We start from the raw sequence: 24285 nt of genomic DNA, 5'->3' as shown, positions 1-24285 counted from the left end.
AATATTTTCCCACTCTTCTTTGCAAAAACACTCCAGATCTGTCAGATTGGAAGGGCATCTCCTGTGCACAGCCCTCTTCAGATCACCCCACAGATTTTCAATCATATTCAGGTCAGGCTCTGGCTGGGCCATTCCAAAACTTTAATCTTCTGGTGAAGCCATTCCTTTGTTGATTTGAATGTATTCTTTGGGTCGTTGTCATGCTGAAAGTTGAAGTTCCTCTTCATGTTCAGCTTTAAAGCAGAAGCCTGAAGGTTTTGTGCCAGTATCGACTGATATTTGGAACCGTTCATAATTCCCTCTACCTTAACTAATATCCCTGTTCCAGCTGAAAAACTGCCCCAAAGCATGATGCTGGCACCACCACGCTTCACGGTGGGTATGGTGTTCTTTTGGTGATGTGTTGTGTTTGTGCCAAACACATCTTTTGGAATTATGGCCAAAAAGTTCAGCCTTGGTTTCATCAGACCATAACACATTTTCCCACATGCTTTTTGGAGACTTCAGATGTGTTTTTACAAAATTTAGCCAGGCTTGGATGGTTTTTCTTAAGAAATGGCTTCAGTCTTGCCACTCTAGCACATAGCTTAGACATATGAAGAATGAGGGAGATTGGTGTCACACAGCCACTACTTGCCTGATATTCCTGCAGCTCCTTTAATGTTGCTGTAGGCTTCTTGGCAGTCTCGCTGACCAGTTTTCATCTCGTCCTTTCATGAATTTTGGGGTGATGACCAGTTCTGGTAATGACATTGTTGTGCCATATTTCCTCCACTTGATGATGACTGTGTTGCATGGTATGTCTAATGCCTTGGAAATTCTTTTGTACCCTTCTCCATTCTGATAACAATGAGATCCCTCTGATGCTTTGAAAGCTCTCTGAGGACCATGGCTTTTGCTGGAGGATGCGACTAAAAAAATGTCAGGAAAGACCTACTAGAACAGCTGAACCTTATTTGGGGTTAATCAGAGGCACTTTAAATGATGGAAGGTGTGTACTGACTCCTATTTAATGAGTTTGAATGTGATTTGCTTTTTTCTGAACACAGCTACACAACCTTCTTCTTCTTTTTTTGGGGGGGGGGGGGGGGGGCTAGTGGCATGTACACACGCTCCAGGAGGATGAAGCTGTAAGAATTTTATGGCGGTGGCAGTAAAAGGAAGTTGAAAATTAACACTTGCTGCCTAGTGAAAATAATGTGAAAAAATTAAATTAGAAAAACAAAAACCTAAAAATAGAAAACTAATGCAGACCCCCACATGTAAGGACTGGCAAGCTGCAATATGTTTTTGGTTTAAAGTGATTGTAAAGGCATACCCTCTATTAATTTAGCGCAAAAATAAAATAAAAAGTTGAAACCTACATGCTCTGTGCAGGGATATTGCATGGAGTGGCCCACAGCTCCTTTTTTGGTGTAAACCCCCCCCCCCCCACCTGCACTCTTGGTTTCTCCTGTCTGCACCATCGTAGCAAGCTGCTTACCATGGGGGCACACATGCATGCTCAATCCTGTGTGTATGTGTTCGTTCATAGACCCACACAACATGGCCCACAACGTGGCTCAACCCAATTGATTGACAGCAGCAGGAGTCAACAGTTCCCACTGCTGCCTCTTGAGTCCTGTGAGGAAAGAGAAAGTAAGCAGTGCTGGATCAAGATAGGACTTGGGTAAGTATTTATTTAGTGGGGCTGGGGGAGCTGCTCATGTGTGGGAGTAGAACTCTGACCACTCTTATCATTTTAGATAGTTGTCGGTGTCCCTTACTGAGACTGGGTCCCCCCCCCCCCCTTTTTTTTTTTTTTTTTTTTTTTTTTTTATTTATTTATTTTTTTCTTCCAGTTGGGCCAGGAACAACGGGCATTTTTACAGAAGAAACAAAGCCAAGTAGGGTAGGTTTTGAACTTTTAGTGAATAACCTTTCTTATTTTTAAAATTATTTTTTTTTTTTATTACAGACCAGCTGACATGAAGGAGTCTTCACGCTAATCTACAATCTTTGGTACGCGGTAAAGAAACGCATTGCAAGATGGGGAACAGCTTGCCTTCTACTGCCACCTTTGTTCGGTTCTGCCAGAAACTGAACAGGGTGAAGACTTTGGAAGATGACTTAATGGAGACCTCGTTAAAGAGATGCCTTTCCACTCTTGACCTCACCCTTTTAGGCGTGGGTGGAATGGTGGGTTCTGGACTTTATGTACTTACTGGCACTGTAGCCAAGGAAATAGCAGGCCCAGCTGTGGTCATATCATTCCTTATTGCCGGAATTGCCTCTCTACTTGCAGCTCTGTGCTATGCTGAATTTGGTGCACGGGTGCCGAAAACTGGTTCCGCATACATGTTTACATACGTTTCAGTTGGTGAAATTTGGGCATTTCTGATTGGCTGGAATGTGATTTTAGAATATATGATTGGTGGTGCAGCCGTAGCAAGAGCTTGGAGCGGCTATCTGGACTCCATATTTGACCATAAAATAAAAAACTTTACTGAAACTCACATTGGAACCTGGAATGTGCAGTTTTTGGCTCACTACCCTGATTTTCTTGCTGCAGGAATCTTGCTCTTTGCCACAGCATTTATAACGTTTGGGGTTAGGGTATCATCCTGGCTGAATCACATCTTTGCTGCCATTAGTATGGGAATAATCATTTTCATCCTCATATTTGGCTTCATCCTGGCAGAACCAAAGAACTGGTCAGCTGAACATGGGGGCTTTGCTCCGTTTGGGTTTTCCGGCATTATGTCTGGCACTGCCACGTGTTTTTATGCCTTTGTTGGGTTTGACGTAATTGCAGCCTCAAGCGAAGAAGCAAGGAATCCTCAGAAAGCTATTCCCATTGCGACTGCTGTGTCTCTAGGCCTTGCCACAGGGGCATACATTCTGGTGTCCACTGTCCTGACTCTCATGGTGCCTTGGAATACATTAATACCCGACTCTGCCCTTTCTGATGCTTTTTACAGGAGAGGCTATTCCTGGGCAGGATTTATCGTAGCTGCTGGATCCATTTGTGGTAAGTCTCAAATATGAAGTTTTTGGTTTACAAATTTTTGCAGTGCAACACAAGTTCACAATATTTTAGCACAGTGGCTTCCAACATCAGTCCTTAAAGTGCAAGTCAATGCTAAAACTAAAATCCCTGCACCTATAGCCACCAATATTCTAACGCTAACCTATCTAGCACTGAAAAGGAAAAAAAATCAGTATACATACCTTTTCTGCAGGCGATCCATACCGATCTCCAGCGCGGAAGCTCTGCAGAGGACACGGCTGTAAAATAATTTTATTTTTTTTTTTGTCTTTTCAGGGATAGTGTTAGAATATTGGTGGCTATAGATGCAGGGATTTTAGCTTTAGCATGGACTTCCACTTTTTAATGTCCCCCAAGAGGTCAGTTTTTCAGGATTTCTTTCACCTTGCCTAGGTCAGTGTCAATGGCTTGTATTTATGACCAATATATTAGCTAAAGGAAATTCCCAAAACATGAGGGTTCCTGAAGACTGAGGTTGGGAACCATTGTTTTAGCACAAGGATAAGGATCTTTATTTTAGCCATGTAGTTATAATTGTCAAATCTCATTGGCCTTCGCTTAAAATAACTGTCACTGTTTTGAAAATAAGGATCCTTACCCTGGTGTGTTAGCTTTCTGAATTGAGCCTTGGATGTGAAACTACAATTAATAATAAATATATCCACCCCCCTCTCCCGCCACACCTGCCATTAAATGTCAAACTTGCATTGGAAAATAACAGCTGGAACATGAAAGCTAAAACCTGCCACAGAACAATACAGACAAGTCTTATTAAAAACACAATACATCAGGCTCATCGTTGGTTCTGTATTACATAAATTACAATTTACACAACGCATAGTAGCCATTTCTGCACTGACTGCATGTGAACATAGTGTAGGGGCAAAAGCCAACTTAAATCAGCAATCAGAGTTTGACACGCAGACTTTCACCCCATGCAAAGTACACCATTTGGAAGAATGGGACGCAATTTCCCTGTAAAGCATTTATTAGGTCAGCTATGATCAACAAGGAGTCCATGGAACCCAGCGGTTGCTTGGGGTTCCTTGAGTTGTGGCTGATTGAACTTTCATCTGATGGTGCTTGCATAGTTTTGGGCCTAACACCACTTGGCAGAGCTAGCAGTATGACACCAATGCTCTTTCTAGTTACCGTATCTATAAGGGTGGTCATTCTGACCACCAATGTAAAAGGAGCATTTTTCCCACCACTGACCACCAATGTAAGGGATATTCTCCCACTGACCTCCAATGAACTGGTTTTATCTGGGGTACCCCAAGACCTGAAAATTCTTTCAAGGGTTCCTCTATGGCAGGGGTCAGCAACCTACGGCCCGGGGGGGGGGGGGGTGCTAAATGTTAGGCCCGTCGGTGCACGTGATGAATTCACGTGCATCCGGCCCGTGGACATTTTAACCCCTTCACACCAACCGTATGCAAATATGCGGCCTCAGAATGAAGGGGTTGTACCGGGGTGATGACTGCAGCTGCAGGCATCACCCCAGTACTGTTTCTTTTTTTTTTTTTTTTTGTGCCGCGTTTTGGCTTTCTTGTGTTAACCAATATGGATAAGAAGCAGCTCGGCTGTTATCCCAAGCAAAGGAGGGATTTGGGGTCTCGTAGACCCCAGATCACTCCATAAAGGGTACCTGTCACTGCCTATTATGTTTACATTCTGTCTGACAGCAATAAAAGTGATCTGATTTTTTATTTTTTTTTTCAAAGGGACAGTGTTTACATTTTATTTTTTGTGCCCTATTCCTTCCGTGCTTACACAGTGGGTGGGGGAGCTGTGTAATATGCAGGAGGCTGTGTAATGTAAAGGGGGGGGGGGGGGGGGCCAGAGGTGCGGGGGCTGTGTAATGTTATCTTCATATATTAGCAGGTGAATGTGGCCCTCCATGCATCCCTGGGGGAAAACAAAAAGAAAAACTAGTGGGTTTGAAGAGATTTTCAGCTGTAAAAACACTGAAAAAGCGTGGCTATTCGGCGTTCATGAGCATTTTTGAGCCATAGGCTTTTGTGGGAGTATAGTTAAAACGCTAATGGAAAAATGCTGCAAAACTTGTGTTTTTAACATAGCATTCTACAGCTAAAGCTACTGGCGGTTTTATAACGTGCAGTGTGCGTAAGGCCTAAAAACTTAGGGGTGTCCATAATGAGCGTTTTTAAAAAATGTCATCTTTTGTAGAAAATTGTTTCTGGAGCAGGGAGTGTCTTCACATTTTGGAAGTTCAGTGTGAGGAAAACAAATCATGCGTCAGCAGATCAAGCAGCATATTGGTTTGTGTCAATCATAGTCAGTTTAAATAAGTTGTCCTGTGTAATATTCAGGACTTGGTGTGCATGGTTTGACCGTGTAAGTGACCGCTATTGATTCTGTTTAGTTATGTGTTCTCACATGCCAAATGTATTGCTCATCTCAAAGGCACATAACATCGTAGTGTATTTGTTTTACTGTTAACATATATGTGTGTATGTTTAAAGGGTCAAATCTTTATTATTTGTGTGTTATTTCTCAAGCTGCAAAAGTTGTGTTCTTGCTAAAAGTTGTCAATTCCACTACTGCTGCCACTGTAAAGGCTTGTTTAATTGGAGGTTGTTTCCCTGTGCTTGACGTGCTTTGAAAATGTTTGACAAATGCTGGTCAGCAGATTCCCATTGACTTAATGTCAATGGTTGTGTAGTGCATTTATATTTATTTTTTTTTGCACTATGCATTCAATCGCAAGACAAGAATGCACTGGAAAAAAAAAAAAAAAAGTGGGGATTTGGCACATTTTATAAGCAAAAATTCCCACATATGGATTGTCCAATAGAGCATAAAGTAGTCTATTGAGAACCAAAAGTCCAATGAGCTAAAACCAGTGGCTGCCTTTGAGCTAGAAGACACTCTGCAATGGAAAGAGAGGAAGCAGGTTAATTTTTAATAAAGGCAAAGTGGCAGCTTCCAAAAGTAGAGTTAACAGCATCCCATCAATATGGATGTGAGTCACCTCTGTAGTTAGCCGGATGATCGGCTGATGTTCCTCCACAGTGGGAAACCCTCGGCAGTGCTGGTGGTATTCCTCATAGGGTGGGCCTCCAAGCAATACAATATTTTTCTGATGAGGATCCCCTTCTGAATCAGAGACCTCCATTTCATTCTAGAAGCCCTAGAATTTTGCTTGACTCACAATTATTTCACGTTTTGATAGCGAGTTTCACCTACAGACCCATGGCACAGCCATAGGGGTAAATTTTGCCCCGAGTTAGGCTAAACTTGCCATGGGTCTGTGGGAACAATAAATTTGGACTAACAACCCTTATCGTGCACATGTAATCTTCTACAGTGGGGAAAATATTTATTTGATCCCCTGCAGATTTTGTAAGTTTGCCCACTTACAAAGAAATGAAAGGTCTATAATTTTTATCATGGGTGTATTTTAAATGATAGAGACAGAATATAAACCCAAAATGCAGAATAAAACAAATGCTATAAATTTAAGTTGCAGTTTAGTGAGTAAAATAAGTATTTGATCCCCCAAACAAAACATGACTAAGCCCTTGTACACACGGTCGGACATTCCGACTGAATGTCCGACCAACAAAGTTTGAGAGCTGGATATAAAATTTTCCGACAACATGATCCAATCGGACTTTGTCCGATCGTAATTCTCTACAAACGATCGGACAAAGTGCCATGCATGCCAGATCAAATTGCGAGACCAAAACTATTGGCTACTAGCCACAACGTAGTCCAGTCGTAACGAACGAACGTCATCACATTCAGAACGATCGGATTTTCCAACAACTTTGTCCGACCGTGTGTATGCAACACCAGTTTCGGACAAAAAAAATCCGACAGATTTTGTTGTCGGAATGTCCGACCGTGTGTACAAGGGCTTAGGACTTGGTGGAGAAACTCTTCTTGTAGTTAGTGACCAGGTTTGTGTACGTCTTGGGAGGGATTTTGGTTCTATCTTTACTGATCTTCTCTGAATCCTAGTTTCTTGGCTGTCGATTGGCAACTCCAAAGTTTCAGCTCCCTCCATACATTTTCTATAGGATTAAAGTCTAGAGACTGGCTAGGCCACTCCATGGCCTTAATATGCTTCTTCTTGAGCCACTCCTTTTTTTGCCTTGGCGGTATATTTTGGGTCATTGTCATGCTGGAAGACCCATCCATGACCCATCTTCAGTGTTCTGGCTAAAGAACGAAGGTTCTTATCCAAGAATTTACAATACTTGGCCCCTCAATGTGGCAAAGTCGGCCTGTACCTTTTTGCAGAGGAACTGCCCCAAAGCATGATGTTTCCACCTCCGTGTTTGACTGTAGGAGTGGTGTTCTAAGGGTCATAGTCAGCATTTTTCTTTCCTCCAAACACAGCAAATCCCCCCCTCCTCAAGAAGGCACATTTACAGTCATGCCAATGAACATCTAAATGATTCAGAGAAGGATCTGAAAAAGGTGCTCTGGTCAGATGAGACCAAAATGTATCTCTTTGGCATTAACTTGACTCGCCGTGTATGGAGGAAGAAAATTGCTGACTGACCCTTAAAACACCAACCCTACAGTCAAAACACAGAGGTGTAAACAGCATTATGCTTTGGGGCAGTTTCTCTGCTAAAGGTTCAAGCCGACTCATTGAGGGGCCAAAGGACAGGGCCATGCATTGTAAAATTCTGGGTGAGAAGCTTCTTCCCTCAGCCAAAACACTGAAGATGGGTCATGGATGGTTCTTCCAGCATGACAATGACCCAAAACATACCGCCAAGGCAAAAAAGGAGTGTCTAAAGAAGAAGCGTGTTAAGGCCATAGAGTGGCCTAGTCTTTCTCCAGACCTTAATCCTATAGACTATTTTTATTTTTATTTTTTGAGGGAGCTGAAACTTCGAGTTGCCAAGAAACCTTAAGGATTTAGAAAAGATCTGTAAAGGAGAGTAGACTAAAATCTCTCCTGAGATGTGGTTGCCAACCGGTGGCGGTGCGTCCATAAGGATGCACGGGCGCCACTCCCTCTATGCCCAATGGATAGATTCATGCATTTCATGAATCTATTCTTGACTGCCGCTGCCACCCCCACCCCCCCCCCCCCCCATTCAGGTGTCTGGCCCCTTTTCCGGCACACGAAATACAGCGTCTTTTTTTTTTTTTTTTTTTTTTTTTTTTTTTGTGCACCACCTGGCACTGTCACCAACTACAAGAAAAACGTCCTGCCTCTGTGCCAACAAGGGTTTCTCCACCAAGTACTAAGTCATGTTTTGCTTGGGGATCAAATACTATTTTTAATAGTGTGTGTGTTTTTTTTTTTTAATAGTAATTAATAATAGTATTTTACTCGCGAACCTGCAACTTCATTTATAGCATTTGTTTTATTCGTTTTCTGCATTTTTGGTTGATATTCTGTCTCTCTCATTTAAAATACACCTATGATAAAAAAACTATAGACCCTTAATTTCTTTGCAAGTGGACAAATTTACAAAATCTGCAGGGGATCAAATCATTATTTTCTCCACTGTATGGTCATTACGTTGACCATGTTGTGATAATATGGGATGGACCCCCCCTACATCCATAGACTCTTTTTGTAGTGCACTGTAATAACATGGGCCTCTTTTAAATTCGTACAAGATGCCGATAAACTGACCTCCTTGGATCTAGAACTGTGTCACGAGGGTAATGTCATCCACACCCATAGCACAACTTCTGATGAAAAAGATTGTCATGAATGCCCATTCACACAAGCTCTAAAGCTGAAAAAAGTCTAATGGCTATTTGTAGCAATATAATTGTGGTTACTGAAGTATGTTGAATAATCTATAGGAGCTCTACGCAATCCCACAATAACTAGATTGAGTACTTGAGCTTTTGCAATACTGTTTCAAAGGATGGGCAGCATTTTAGTTATAGAAGTGTTGAGGAGCAAGTGTCAACCTGAGTGCATACAGTTAAAATGAAGGGGACCCAGAGATGTAAAATATAGTGATTACAACATTTCTATAGGGCCCATAGTTGCATTGAAAGGTGCAACGACCTAATTAACTGTCATGTTGTAGTTTTCAGGAACATTTAGGTCCCATTCACACTTTGCCACGTTTGCGCCTTGCATTATTAACACATGTGCGTTTTTAACCCATGTTGTGTACTGTGTGTCCTGGGTTAAGGCAGCTCATTTTTGAATGGGTTGCCAATGCACCAGAATGGACCAAAAAAGTATATGTTGCTTATTTTCCAATGCAGCACACCACAACCCTGGGTATTGCATTACCATGTGTTGTGGTGCACTGTAAAGCATGTTCTTCAGAGTAGTAGTGCATTGGGTACCATTCAAAATGATTGGCAACACACTGATGTATATAACATGCATTGAGTATTCCATGTTCCTTTAAAGCAGTGGTTCTCAACTCCTGTCCTCAGGGCCCACTAACAGGCCAGGTTTGAAAGATAACTGAAATACATCACAGGTGATTTCATTTGCTGCTCAGTGATTGCAGTATTCTAGTCTGCATCTCCCCAAGGTAATGCATAAAACCTGCCCTGTTAGTGGGCCCTGAGGACAGGAGTTGAGAACCACTGCTTTTAAAGGCTAAGTTCACTTTTAACATGTTACATACTGCACCCATATTAGGGGATAACATGTAACATGCTGCTAATCGCCAGTCACCCTCACCCCCTGTGACAGTGGTTGGGGGTTCCTGCCCCCTGCAGCCTCTGTCGCAATTAAAATTGGCACAGCTCCTCCCTCACAGCTGTGTCATTCTTTCATCGTGCTCTATGAATAAATGAATTACAAGTCCCATCTGCCACCATGGAAGAGGGACTTGTAGTACTCAATTTATGATCGGTGCCTTTGTAGTCCATTGACACTTTCTGCAACTCGGTAAATGTTTGCCCATACAGAGCTGTATAAAATGTCTGCAGTAGTCCGAGATTGCATCCATGATCCACTGAACTTATGCTTTTAATAAGTTGCTGCACATCCCAATGCATATGAATGCAGCATGTTTATTTTTACCCAATGTACACAAACGCAGCAGCTTGGTGTGAACTGGGCCTATTCAGGGGAGGGAATAATAGAATTTAGCTTGTCATTTTTGAATGGGCTCTTGGGGTTTCATTGCATCCTGTAGCAGAATGGATAGGGTCATGGAATTTTATTAGTAAGAAGCCCACAATTGTCGCTAGATTTCTTGCAGTGAAGAAGTGAAAACCTCGCCCCTTTTTGGATATTATTTAGAAATAAAATAAGAAAAAAATAATCAGGCCAGTTCTAGTGAGATAAACCAAAAAGACCAGTAGAGCCTTCTTGGAACACAAGATGTGTGTATGTCTAACCACAAATTCTAAAAGGGGCCAATATCCACTATCCTAATGAGACATAAGCCCTTTATTTTGGGGATTTGTGATAGAATGAAACATGTAGATATCTTCTAAGGCTATGTGTACACTAGCCTACCCTGACCGCAATTTGTGTTTTCCAACAGCCGGCAGTAAAAACATTCCTCTACTGCAGAGGTGGCCCGCGGAGCCCTTTGATGTGGCCCGCGACCTCCTGCTCTGGAATGGCAGGTTAGCAATCCCAGATCGCAGGTTGCCAACCTGTCATACCACAGCATCGGTGTTGTAAATGAAGCTGGTGGTAGAGGAAGAAAACAGCTGCAGAGCAGAGCCCATAAGCCAATGCTTCCTTTACAGCGCCGGCTTTTGCCACAGGCAGAGTCTATGGCAAAGTTCAGTTAACCCACAGCACTACCCTGCACCTGCCATGTGTGAAAGCAGTTTAGGCCCTTTTCACACGATCGGCCCTACCCAATCGGACCCTCAATTCACCTCTCTAGAGCGGCAGATGTAAACAGACTTTTGTCAGTTTTACTCCCGCCTGCCTCCGATCCGGTCCTAAAAATCTGATAAAAAAAAAAAAAAATAGAAGGGAGTTCTTCCCCCTTCCATCTGGGTGGATCGGATCGGAGGGCCTATAGAGTAGCCATGACCTGTCATCCACCCGCTCTGCTCATTGTAGCCCATGACTGGTTATCAAGTTGCTTAAGTGGCCCTCGCTCTTAAAAAGGTTGGGCACCCCTGCTCTACTGAATGCAATTTCTTCCACGTTCAGGAGAGGGAGGTTTAATCTCGCCTAAATTCGGCATCTCCTGAACGATCCCAAATGCCTATGTGTACATAGACACATAGGGGTTGATTTACTAAAGGCAAATTGAGTGTGGACTTTGCAAAGTGCAGTTGCACTCTGCAAGAGCATATGCTCCAGAGCTTCGTAAATGAGCAGAAAGCTCTGCTGACTTCCATCATCAAATCATGTGCAAGCAAAGATGGTGTGTTTTATTTTTTTTTTTTTTTTTTTTTTTTTTTTTTTTCCATGAAGCTTTCCTCATTTACTAAGTCCTGGAGTAACTGCACTTTGCAATTTTGCCTTTAGTAAATAAACCGCATAGGCTTTTATGGAGTTGAGTTTAGGAGCTTTGGCAAAAAAAAGACAAACTCCTAAACTCAAGTTTAGGAGCTGCTAGTGTACATGAAGCCTAAGGCCTCTTTCACATGGACTGTCTGTTCAGGTTCGCCTGTCAGTTTTTTAGGCGGACCTGAACGGATGCTCCATAGACATCTATGGAGCATCGGATGTCACTGGTGACATGTCTGCTGACATCCGACACGCTCCGATCCGTAAGTGACGGGTGACGACACTCTACAGTCCGTCCTCATCTGCTCCCCTATAGAGGAGAGCGACGCTCTGACAGGTCTGTCCCTGCACAGTGTGCCGAGGCAGACCTGTCATCTGCCTGCCTGAGCAGAGTGCGGCCCGTACACGGACACGTCCCTGTGAAGGAGACCTAAGGCTTCATGCACACTGGCTTAAAAAAAGAAATCGCTGCTTCTACAGGAGATTTTTGTTTTCTGCCTGTAGAAGCAGCTCGACATGTGTCCATGCACATTAGGACGATTTACAGACATATATAGGGGAAAAAAAAACTTCTGTTTTGCATTTTTGATTGGAGCTTACTGGCAGAAAAAACACAAAACTCGTCTAAACTTTGTAGAAAAAATGTTCTATGTGAGCGTTGTGTTTTTTTTTTTTTTTTTTTTTTTTTTTTTTTTCTGCCATGGGGAACTGACCCTACTTTTTTTTGTTTTGTTTTTTTTTTAGGCTTCATGTACACAGGATGTTTTTACAACCTCTTGAAAGATATAACTTGACAGATAGTAACCCACATTTTAAAACTTCAGTTTTGGCATGTTTACGTCTAGAAGCGAAATGCGGCTAAACGTGAATTGTCACGTTTAGAAGTGTTTTGGCGCTTGAAATGCCCGTAAACTAAGCTTCTGAACGCTTTTTTTTTTTTTTTTTTTTTTCCCCGCCCCCCCCCCCCCCCCCCCAAAAAAAATGCCTCTAATCTCAACTGCCTAGAAACGACTGTGAATGTGTACTGATAACATAGAGAAGAGTTCAGGGGTAGTTGAAAAAACTCCCAACTGCTCCTAAACATTTGTTTACCAGCAGCAATGTACATGAGGCCTAAGAAGGCTGTACTGTGACTAGATCTTAAACTAAATGTTTAATATTGTCCGTTGGGAAAGGATTAAGGACATGATGTTAAGAAGGGTAAAGATATTTTGCAAATATTGCATATTATTTTTTTATTTGGGAACTGGAAATTGGTAGAAAATCACATTTATTAAGGGGGAGGAGAGACAAACTTAAGGAAAGTGGTGAAGGTCCCAGTGAAGGTGGGGGGCTGAGTCCCGCCTGTCTGTGTCAAAGGTTGCTGCAGCGGGGCTTGGGAGCGAGCACACATGAGTGCCCCCATGGGAAGTTGCTTTCCATGGAGGCACTGGACAGGGAGGAGTCAGGAGCTCCAGTGGGGAACCCAAGAAGAGGAGGTTCGAGGTAACTTCTATGCATGGAGCAGGTAAGTATAGACATGTCTTTTAAAAAAAAAAAAAAAAAAAATTATCTTTACAATTGCTTTAAATTATGAAAATTAAGTTGTGTTATATAGTTCATTTATGGGGAGCATGTGAAGTACAATGTATCTATTAACTTTCTGTTTTTGTTTTCTTTTAAAGCTATGAATACGGTTCTGCTAAGTAATCTCTTTTCCCTACCGAGAATTGTTTATGCCATGGCTGAAGATGGACTTTTCTTTCAGTTTTTCGCCAAAGTAAACCCAACCACCAAAGTACCAGTCATTGGAATTGTGGTGTTTGGTATCCTGATGGCTCTACTTGCTCTTATTTTTGACTTGGAAGCCCTGGTGCAGTTTCTGTCTATTGGTACATTGCTGGCCTATACTTTTGTTGCAGCTAGTATCATCGTATTGAGATTTCAGCAAGAGAAAGGTGACCCTTCAGCTGCAGGGGATCTAGAGCAAAGTCCTCAACACCGAGAGCCTGAAGTCCATTTAGAAAGGATCATTGGGGAGGAAATGAAGGAATACGAGTCTTTCTCTGATAAGCTTCAGCTGGTTGAAAGTCAAAAAAAAGCCAAAGAGCGTAGAGAAACTGGACACTTGAAAGCTGCCTTTGAACCATACCTTAGGTTCCTGAATGACTATTATCCTGGAGAGGTGGTCACTATTGCAGTTGTGACAATGATGGTCTTCGCCATCTGCATGTGCTGCATCTTGGTGTTCGGAAGCAATCAGCTACACCTTCCTACATGGAGTTTTTATCTTCTGCTTGTGATCTTCCTCATTGGGTACCTAATCAGTCTGTTCTTAATCTGGGTTCATGAACAGCAAAAGAAAATCAATACGTTTCAGGTAATCGTGGCATACAAAACCTTTTTCAGCTCCTATATGTACACTATTGCAATGATGTAAAAACTTTTATTTTTTTGACAGAGTGGAGGTGGATTAGAACACCTGTCAGTTATTGCTGTCTGTGCCCCCGTTTTTAAAGCGATTTGTATACCCACACATGGGGGTGGGGGAGAGAGAAACACCCCCTGTAAGGCAAAGGCATAATGAGCTTACTATACCGCATACTCGCTCATTATGGAAATACTTGCCTTAGAACGAGCTTCCCATATCACATCCTGGTCCATGCTGAGGGAGCTGACATTTTGCCCTTGGCGTTTTTTCCAGGTTTGCAGCTCTGGTGCTGTGCGTGGCCAGAGCTGCGATGCGTGGGAGTGCTCTTTTATGGCAAGATCCGGCAGCCGGGCCTTCACAGCTCATGCACCGCTGACGTCAGCAGCTGTATGCAAAATGAATGTCTCCTAAACCATACAGGTTTAGGAGATCTTTTACCTACAAAAAAAAGGGGGTATACAACCGCTTTAAGGAGATTCACCCTCTCTATTTGTCCTGTTTTACTACTATCGTTGAAAGAAAAAGTAAAATTCCTACATTTTGGGTTGTCCCCAGAAAAGTACCCGGGGGGAAATCTTCCAATGAAGACACTAGTTCTGGTGACCAGGGGTCCCCAAGGATTTACCTTTTTTAATTTGCAGGGATTTCCTTTTGCTTCCTGTTTGGCTATGGGACAGGAAGTGAAAGGATCCCCCCCCCCCCCCCCATAGGAGATAAATGACAAAAAAAACTAAAATCTGATGGGTTAGAACTGTCCCTTGCTCTATCCAAAATGAGAAACTTTTGCCTATAGTTCTACTCTAAACAAATGCTGTACCTGGAATATTGTTGCGGATGGTAAATTAAAAGTACACCAGAACTAAACACCCAGGTCCATGAAATAGTTATTGTTGACTTGGTAGTGGACCAGACCATTCAACTGTATAATTGCAATCTGTGCTGTAGCTTCATCTTGAAGAGCTGCTTTTCGGAAACCCTCCCCCCCCCCCCTCCGGTGTCATATGTTGGCACCTTTCAGGGGGGAGGGGGTGCAGATACCTGTATAATACAGGTATTTGCAAGCACTTCCGGTCATACCTCTTACCACCCAGAGACAGCAGGGACCATCCAGATAGCGCTGCGCGACTCATGCATGCGCAGTAGGGAACCGGGGAGTGAAGCAGCAAGGCTTAATTTCCTGATCCCCTTACCGAAGATGGCGGCAGCAACACCCGAGAGCCAAGCGACGGATCAGCTTCAGGTGCCGACATCGCGGGCACCCTGGACAGATACGTTTCCATATTTTAAAAGTCAGCAGCTACAGGATTTGTAGCTACTGACTTTAAAAAAAAAAATTAAAAATGTTGGCGGGCCACCGCTTTAACATGGATGTTGAAGTCCCTGGGAATTATTTTTTTTAAATTTAGGTTTTAAGTTGTGGTTCAGAAACATTCTAAAAGACTTTATTGTTTAGAGCAGTGATGGCGAACCTTGGCACCCCAGATGTTTTGGAACTACATTTCCCATGATGCTCCACTACACTGCAGAGTGCCAGAGCATCATGGGAAATGTAGTTCCAGAACATCTGGGGTGCCAAGGTTCACCATCCACTGGTTTAGAGTGAATTGTCTACAAGTGTAACCGAGTACTAGCAATATTAATATTTTGAAAAAAAGTTCACATGCTAAAAATGCATTTATCCTCAAGTTTGCCTTCTTCTTTTTTTTTTTTTTTTTTTTTTTTCATTCCAGTGGCTTTAGTTTTCGAGTACTGTGCACTTATACTTCTCATTCAGTACATACAGTAGTGAGTACACCCCTCACATTTTTGTAAATATTTTATTATGTCTTTTCATGTGACAACACTGAAGAAATTACACTTTACATTGTAGCAAATTAGTGAGTGTACAGCTTGTATAACAGTGTAAATTTGCTGTCCCTTCAAAATAACAACGCACAGCCATTAATGTCTAAACCGCTGGCAACAAAAGTGAGTACACTCCTAAGTGAAAACGTCCAAATTGGGGCCCATTTTTTCCCTCCTCGATGTCCTGTGACTTGTTAGTATTACAAAGTCTCATGTGTGAATTGGAAGCAGGTGTGTTTAAATTTGGTGTTATCACTCTCACTTTCTCATACTGGTGACTGGAAGTTCAACATGGCACCTCATGGCAAAGAAGTCTCTGGGGATCTGAAAAAAAAAAGAATAGTTGCTCTACATAAGCATGGACTAGGCTATAAGAGGTTTGCCAAGACCCTGAAACTGAGCTGCAGCACGGTGGCCAAGACCATACAGAGGTTCAGCAGGACAGGTTCCACTCTGAACAGGCCTCGCCATGGTCGACCAAAGAAGTTGAGTGCACATGCTCTGCGTCATATCGAGAGGTTGTCTTTGGGAATTAGACGTATAAGTGCTGCCAGCATTGCTGCAAAGGTTGAAGAGATGACGGGGGGTCAGCCTGTCAGTGTTCAGACCATACGCCGCACACTGCATCAATGTGGTCTGCATGGCTGTTGTCCCAGAAGGAAGCCTCTTCTAAAAATGATGCACAAGAGAGCCCGCAAACTGTTTGCTCAAGACAAGCAGACTAAGGGCACGAATTACTAGAACCATGTTTTGTGGTCTGATGAGACTAAGATAAACTTATTTGGCTCAGATGATATCAAGAGTGTGTGGCAGCATCTAGGTGAGGAGTACAAAGACAAGTGTGTCTTGCCTACAGTCAAAGCATGATGGTGGGAGTGTCATGGTCTGGGGCTGCATGAGAGCTACCAGCAATGGGGAGCTACAGTTCATTGAGGGAGCCATGAATGCCAACATGTACTGTGACATACTGAAGCAGAGCATGGTTCCCTCATTTCTGAGACTGGGCCACAGGGCTGTATTCCAACATAACAATCTCAAACACACCTCCAAGACAACCACTGCCTTGCTAAAGAAGCTGAGGGTAAAGGTGATGGACTGGCCGAGCATGTCTCCAGACCTAAACACTTTAGCGCATCTGTGGGGCATCCTCAAATGGAAGGTGGAGGAGCGCAAGGTCTCCAAAATCCACCAGCTCCATGATGTCGTCGTGTAAGAGGACTCCAGTGAAGCTCTGGTGAACGCCATGCCCAAGAGGGTTAAGGCAGTGCTGGAAAATAATGTTGGCCACAAAATATATTGACACTTTGGGCCTGATTTGGACATTTCACTTAGGGGTGTACTTACTTTTTTGCCAGCGGTTTAGACCTTAATGGCTGTGCGTTTGTTATTTTGAGGGGACAGCAAATGTACACTGTTATACAAGCTGTACACTCACTACTTTACATTGTAGAAAAGTGTCATTTCTTCAGTGTTTTCACTTGAAAAGGTTTAATAAAATATTTACAAAAATGTGAGGGTGTACATACTTTTGTGAAATGCTGTATGTACCGCACAGTTTCACTAGGGCAGCCAGGGGCCAAACCTCTTTTATTTACCATAATCCTGTGCGAATCACATTTCTAATTTGTTAGTCAATTGATAAATCAGTTCTACCGACGAAATAAGGAAAATTGTAGGCAGAAAAGGGTAATGCTGAACTAACGGAGCTTTCAGGAGCCTAGAATCATTAGTCATTGTATACAAAGTGTTTTGACGTTGTCAAACTAGTATATAGGTTTAGTATATACATTTTATTTATTTTTTATTTTTTTTTGCACATGTTTTTAATAGAGTATTTGTCAACCTTAAACCCATAGGTTCCACTTGTACCACTGATTCCAGCTCTGAGTATCCTTTTAAATACATATCTCATGCTTAAGCTGAACGCTTTGACATGGGTGCGATTCGCAGTATGGCTTGCTGTTGGTAAGTTTTTATTGAGGGGTGTGTTTGTGTGTGTGTGTGTGTGTGTGTGTGTGTGTGTGTGTTTTTATTTATTTATTTATTTTTTTCAAATACAACCCAGGTATATTTTGATCCCTATTCGGGTCTATAGTGAGCGATTCTGTTATGAAAAATTTCCTTTTTTATTATGTGCAGTAGTAAATACCAATCCTCCTAATTTTATATATTCACACTGCAATTAAAAAAAAAAAACAGCATAATAAACTTGTGTAATTACACTAAACCTTTTGTGGCTATAAATATTATGTATAGACAGGTTTAAAGTGGTTGTAACCCCTAACACATGGTCCCTTGTAGCAGATTAAACAGCACAGTGCCTGTGCTGTCTAATCTGCCAATTTATAAGCTATAACAAACCTGGTTGATCCTGCCAGTTCATGTGTCCCCCTGTGTGTGCGGAGCCCTGAATACTGTGGTAAGATTTATGTGCCTCTGTCCTGCTATTCCTCTCCCCTCTCCTCCCCCTCCTCCCCTTCTCCCTCCCCTCTCCCCTCTCCCTGCCTGTCAGCTCCTGTGTGTATCTCTCCCCCCTCCCTCCCTCCCTGCCTGTCAGCTCCTGTATGATCCCTGCTCCCCACCACTATTAGTAGCTGGCAGTAAAAGTAAAGAATGATTACTGCCAGTCCCTCTGTTCTATCAACCACCAGCCAAAAAAGATCAGAGATAATGTATTTACAGGCATACTTTTATGAAAAATGTACACAGTGTAGGTTAGATTAATAGAACAGAGGGGCTGGCTGTAATTTTTCTTTACGTTTACAACCACTTTAAGTGAACCACAAATTAATAAAATCAATCCATGCATGTTACTGCAATGTACAAATATGCCAAAAAAGTGTCCTCATGCTGTTAATCATTTAAATAGATTTGTGTGACCCCTTGTTGAATCAGACAACACTGTGCTCACAATACAATTCGTGCTTTGTGCACCCGCCACTGGATGTGCTCTCACAAATCTGACCACACTTTTACATATGGGTTTTTTTTTTTGTTGCACGTGTGCTTCTGACCATATGTAAAAGTGTGGTCAGAGCACATCCGGTGGAGGGTGCACAAAGCACAAATTGTATTGTGACTTGTGAGCACAGCGTTGTCAGATTCAATATGGAGTCGCTCACAAATTTATTTACCGATTAACTGCATACGAACACTTTATTTATTTTTTGCCATATGTGTACATTGCAGTTACAAATTCATGGATTGGTTTCATGAACTAATTTTTTATGTGTTCACTTAAACTTGTCTATACATGGTATTTATAGCCACAAAGGTTTAGTGTAATTACACAAGTTTATTATGATTTTTATTTATTTATTTATTATTGCAGTTTTATGATCCTAAATGAAGAGGATCCCAATAGTGAAGGTGGAGTGTGGCACTATTTGATTTGTTTATTGAGGATTAGCACAGTTATATGAGAGTGTGCAAGGTGTGATTGATTCACCATTTATACACAGTGGGTACACACATTTAAATATTTTTACATAAACGCCATAGCTGCTTGCAAGACCCCAACCCAGTAGTAAATACCACTTTATGGCTACTAGATGGAGCTGAGGCTCAAAGGAAATGCATATTACCAAAAGTATTGGGACGCCTGCCTTCACACGCATGTAACAAGGCTGGCCTAAGGCTAGCCTGCATTTGTAGGAGGATTCTGGGGGGTATATATCACTACTCTTTCTGATCCTGCATCAGCTCATCTTCATGGTTACAGCCAATGCGCGTTGTTTCTTTGCAGAGCTGCGGTTGGCTCCAGGAGTCTCGTGGCGGTTCCTTTCCCGGTGCTCTCTAGTCCTGGTATTTACAGAGGGGGCTGCTCACAGCACAGCATGCCACCTGACCCGGCATGGCCCTGAGAACCAGGAGAACAAGCCAGCTGAGAATTTCTTTATAGTCCAGGCCACCTTGGGGTCACAGATCACAGGGGAGGGTGCAGACCAGCAGGTTCATCGGTCAGCACTTGTGAAGTCTGTTGTGGCATCTCTCCCTGCAAGCTTTTAGGGGGGGGGGGGGTTGATTGGTGGGGTAGCTCCACTTCCATGGTCATTTCATGATTCCATGCCTCACAGCAGTTGATTACTAGCACAATTCCATAGCTGCTTGCAAGAACCCAACAATAAATACCACTTTATGGCTACTGGATGGCGCTGAGGAGCAAAGGAAATGCATTATATTGCCAAAAGTATTGGGATACTTGCCTTTTGCATGCACTTTAACCACTACAATACAGGGCACTTTCGACCCTTCTTTCCCAGCCCAATTTTCAGCTTTCATCGCTCTAGCACTTTCAATGACAATTGCGCGGTCATGCTACACTGTACCCAAATTAAATTTTTATCATTTTGTTCGCACAAATAGAGCTTTATTTTGGTGGTATTTATTCACGACTCAGTTTTTTATTTTTTGCGATATAAGCGCAAAAAAAGCGGAAATTTGGAAAAAAAAACAATGTTTTCTTTTTTCTATTTTAAAAGAAATCCAATAAAATCAAATTTTGTCATAAATTTAAGCCAAAATGTATTCTGCTAAATGTTTTTGGTAAAAAAAATTCTGTTAAGTGTATAATAATTGGTTTGTGTGATCACGGACATATGTATGCAAATTATCATGTACATATGTGTGCAGATAATCATTGGAACATGTGATTTTAGTGGGACATATGTGGGGGACATGTGATTTTTATTTGGGGACATTGTGTTTATACTGTGTTGTGTTTTACACTAGACTGGTGATCAGTGAGTAAAAAGCTGTAAAAACATCTCCTACTCACTGATCACCAGCCGGCTGCAGCGATCTGCTCTCCTCTCCTCAGCGACGACTTCCGTGTGAGGAGAGCCGATTGCCTAGCAACCGGCTGTTTGTTTACATCACATGATGGCCGTGATTGGACACGGCCGTCATGTGATCAGAAGGGCCAATCACAGAGCCCTCCTGCCGATCCGAGATGCGCCGTGTCTGGGTGACACGAGCGCATCGGGATCACGCCGCTGTGCGGGCGCGCGCACGCGATCCCCCTCCTTCTGAAGGACGTTCCTGAACGTCCATTCAGAAGTAGACGGCTCCCACCCAGCCGTATATGTACATTGGCCAGGTGGGAAGTGGTTAATGACATCCCAGTCTTATTCCACACAGTTCAATATTGAGTTGGCCCACCCTTTGCAGCTATAACAGCTTCAACTCTTCTGGGAAGGCTGTCCATGAGGTTTAGGAGTGTGAGAAGCACATTTGTGAGGTCAGGCACTGATGTGGACAAGAAGGCCTGATTCAGTCTCCGCTCTAATTCATCCTAAAGGTGTTCTATTGTGTTGAGATCAGGACCCTGTGCAGACCAGTCAAGTTCCTCCACCCCAAACCCGCTCATCCATGTCTTTATGGACCTTGCTTTGTGCACTGATCCAGATTATTCCACATTTGGAAGGGAGGGATTATGGTGTAGTTAGTTATATTTCAGGGGTTGGGCTTGGCCCCTTAGTTCCAGTGAAGGGAACTCTTAAAGCGGGGTTCCACCCTAAAGTGGACCTTCCGCTCATCGGAACCCTCCCCCCCCCTCCTCCGTTGTCACCTTTCAGGGGGGGAGGGGGTTGCAGATACCTGTATTTTTACCCACGGGAGTCTATGCTTCTTCCTGTCCCCGCGCACTGTCTGCTGGGACACACACGGGTGCCAGAGACGGCGCAGACCATTCCCATTGCGCTGCGTGATTCGCGCATGCGCAGTAGGGAACCGGGAAGTGAAGCTGCAACGCTTCACTTCAAGATTCCCTCACCGAGAATGGCGGCGGCAGCAGCAGCCGAGAGCCGAGCGATCGATCAGCCTCGGCTGCCGACATCGCTGGACCCTGGGACAGGTGATTGTCCATTTATTAAGTCAGCAGCTATAGTATTTGTAGCTGCTGGCTTTTAAGAATTTTTTTTTTTTCTCAGTGGACTCCCTTTTTTTAAGGTGTCAGCATACCAAGACATTTTGGACAATTTGATGCTGTTATTGTTGCAAAGGGTGGGCCAACTCAATATTGAACCGTACAGACTAAGACTGGGGATGCCATTAAATTTCGTGTTTGTGTGCATGTAAAGGCAGGCATCCCAAAACTTTTGGTAATATAGTGTATGTCTTTGTAACGCTAGATACAGTGTTACAATTCCAGAGAACGCTACAGAGAATTGGCAAATGTCACCATTGAAATTTTTTTTTTATTTTTTTTTTATGAATTCCCTCTAGCGTTCTTTTATAGAACAATGCTCCCAATACATATACAAAATATGCTACAAGCCCTCTCCTAGAAGTAGGATTGCTTGATACATGGCTCTCGGAAAACCCAGATGTGATCCATCTCTGAAAAAATACTTTGTGCCTCATTGCACCAATGGAAGTATTATTTATGACCATAATAATCCTTTGACTCATTTAGCTGTATCCTTGTAAATAGAGCTGTAGGGCAAGAGATGGAGGTACACTGCCTTGGGTTATTAAACGCATTTCAAATCAGTACAAGTAATTTAAATATTTTTACACCTTTTGGAAATAATGAAAAAATGCACAGAAAAATGTGCTGTTATATACAGTAGTGTTTGCTGTGCATATAGAGCTCCGATATAGCAATGGTTAAATTAAATATTCAATAATAATCATGTATGGCGGGCATCATACACTACAAATTCGAAAACTGTAGACACAACTTACCTTGAGTCATGTTTTGTTGAATTATTTTATTTTTGGTAAAAGCTGTGTTCTACAAAGTTCATGTCTGAGCTTGAGCTGCTATTGCCCAATATTGAATTGGTATTAAACCCAGAAGCAAACATTTTATTAGGGTTGCACCGATACCGATACTAGTATCGGTACTGAGTATTTGCCCGAGTACTTGTACTCGGGCAAATGCTTCACTCGATACCTGCATCCCGGAAGTCAGTTGGCGGGTGGCGTGGGTGGCAAAAGGTCCAGGCACAGTGAGATCCAGGAACGGTGAGTCCTTGTAGCGGTGACCAGGTCGTCAGAATTGTTAACGGAAGTGATGGCCCAAGTCACCGTCAAAGGCTGTACACGGAAACGCCCATTTTTGTACACCCTGAACTCTGCCTCAGTAGCCTGCTTCACAAGGCAGAAGCGGAAATCTTGTTACACCCAGCCCATATAGTTTACTAACTATATGGGCTTTGGTGTAAAAATATGTCCGCTGCTGCATTCTGACTAGGCCTACTGAGGCCGAGTGCAGGGTGTATCAAGATGGGCTCTTGTGATCACATATTGTCATTTTTTTATTTTCTCATGCCAGGCTGCCAGCAATTAGTGCTGCATTATTCAGTGCCACTGTCAAACAGTGCCAGCCATCAGTGCCCATCAGTCAGTGCCAGCCATCAGTGCCGCAAATCGGTGGCAGTCAGTGCCACCTATCAGTCAGTGCGCTGGTAGGCAAGCGGTTAAAAAGTTTGGCTTCTGTTTGATAGTGTATCAAAATTTGCTAGTCCATCTAACACTACCCCCCCAGGCTGACCGTGCTGCTGTCCAAAGGTGTCTCTGTTGCGCCTTCATCCAATGTGGGGGCACTCTAATACAGGAGGTGTGTTTACTGGCCAGTCAGGTTAAAAAAAAAAAAGACAAATGAAGCCACCACATCTAATGATTGGTAAGCTGCAATATGACACTTGTACTGCTTTAACTTTTTTGAATAATTGTAATTATTAAATTGTGCAAACTAAGGTCTGAACCCTCCACCCCTACCACCACCACCAAAAAATGTCCATTGGAATGTGACGCCTAAATTATTATAATGGAAGTTTAATGTGTAAAGCAATAAATATATCCGATTATGTCTAACTATATAATTTAAAATTTGAACTTCAGAAATCACTTTTCTGTTTCAATAATTTTTATTGCTTTTTAAATTGAAAAACCGTTTTCAAGATACAAATAACTAATTACCAGAGAAAAATACATTTTTATTTTTTTTGTGCATAATTGGACAGAATGCATAGAACAATTCCTATACAAATGAAAAGTTACTTCATTGCATTTCACAAGCCCCTTGAAATCAAAAAGCAGTTTCATACAGTGGATTAAGAACTACTTAACAACATTCTACCACATTTAAGAAGAAGGAAGGAGTCATATGTATGCCCACAGCAATCATGTGGCCCTTGAAATGGCTTTCGGTTATTTTCTTGTCTAACAGAAGTGCTGTTTTCTTCAGCCTTGTAATAAATAAATAGATGGCACAGACATCTGCTGTCTTTGCCTGTGCCATGCTACAAAGAACAGCTGATGAGCATGAGACCTTAAAACGTAAAGCCGAATATGTGTCTGGTAGGACAGAGAAAGATGTCCTAAAAGAGGAAGAATCGGCACAAGGGACATATTGTATGAACTATAAGTTTTATGTCCCTGTGCTCTTATAGAATTTCTTGTATCTCTAAAATATATAGCGGGTTGTGGCCTATGTTAAGTGCATTGCAGGATGGCTTACAACTTACATTTGTACCAGGTGATTCTTCTACCTGCTAGAGGAAAATTTTGCCAAAGCGATTGTAAACCTCAGGCGTGAAATGTAAACAAATCATATCTCTTTGTGTGTGCTTGTCTCAATCCAGAGCACTGTCATTT

At 42.5% G+C, this 24285-nt stretch overlaps 1 protein-coding gene across 1 annotated transcript in view; it reads left to right on the top strand.

Annotated features, from left to right (window-relative positions):
- The window catches only part of SLC7A4 (solute carrier family 7 member 4), a 42030-nt gene that overhangs the window by 16465 nt on the left and 1280 nt on the right, over window positions 1–24285 (top strand). The window contains exons 2-4 of the mRNA XM_077461422.1: window positions 1958–3010; window positions 13091–13785; window positions 17538–17646. Coding sequence (XP_077317548.1) covers window positions 2029–3010; window positions 13091–13785; window positions 17538–17646 — 1786 coding nt within the window. The 5' untranslated portion in view covers window positions 1958–2028. The remainder of the gene's footprint in view (window positions 1–1957; window positions 3011–13090; window positions 13786–17537; window positions 17647–24285) is intronic.

This window comes from Lithobates pipiens, unplaced genomic scaffold, assembly GCF_037356315.1.
Source record: "Lithobates pipiens isolate NorthernLeopardFrog02 unplaced genomic scaffold, aLitPip1_a1.2 Scaffold_3, whole genome shotgun sequence".
Classification (NCBI taxonomy): domain Eukaryota; kingdom Metazoa; phylum Chordata; class Amphibia; order Anura; family Ranidae; genus Lithobates; species Lithobates pipiens.
The sequence above is the reverse complement of the archived record's forward strand: the minus strand, read 5'-3'. Positions and strand labels throughout refer to the sequence as shown.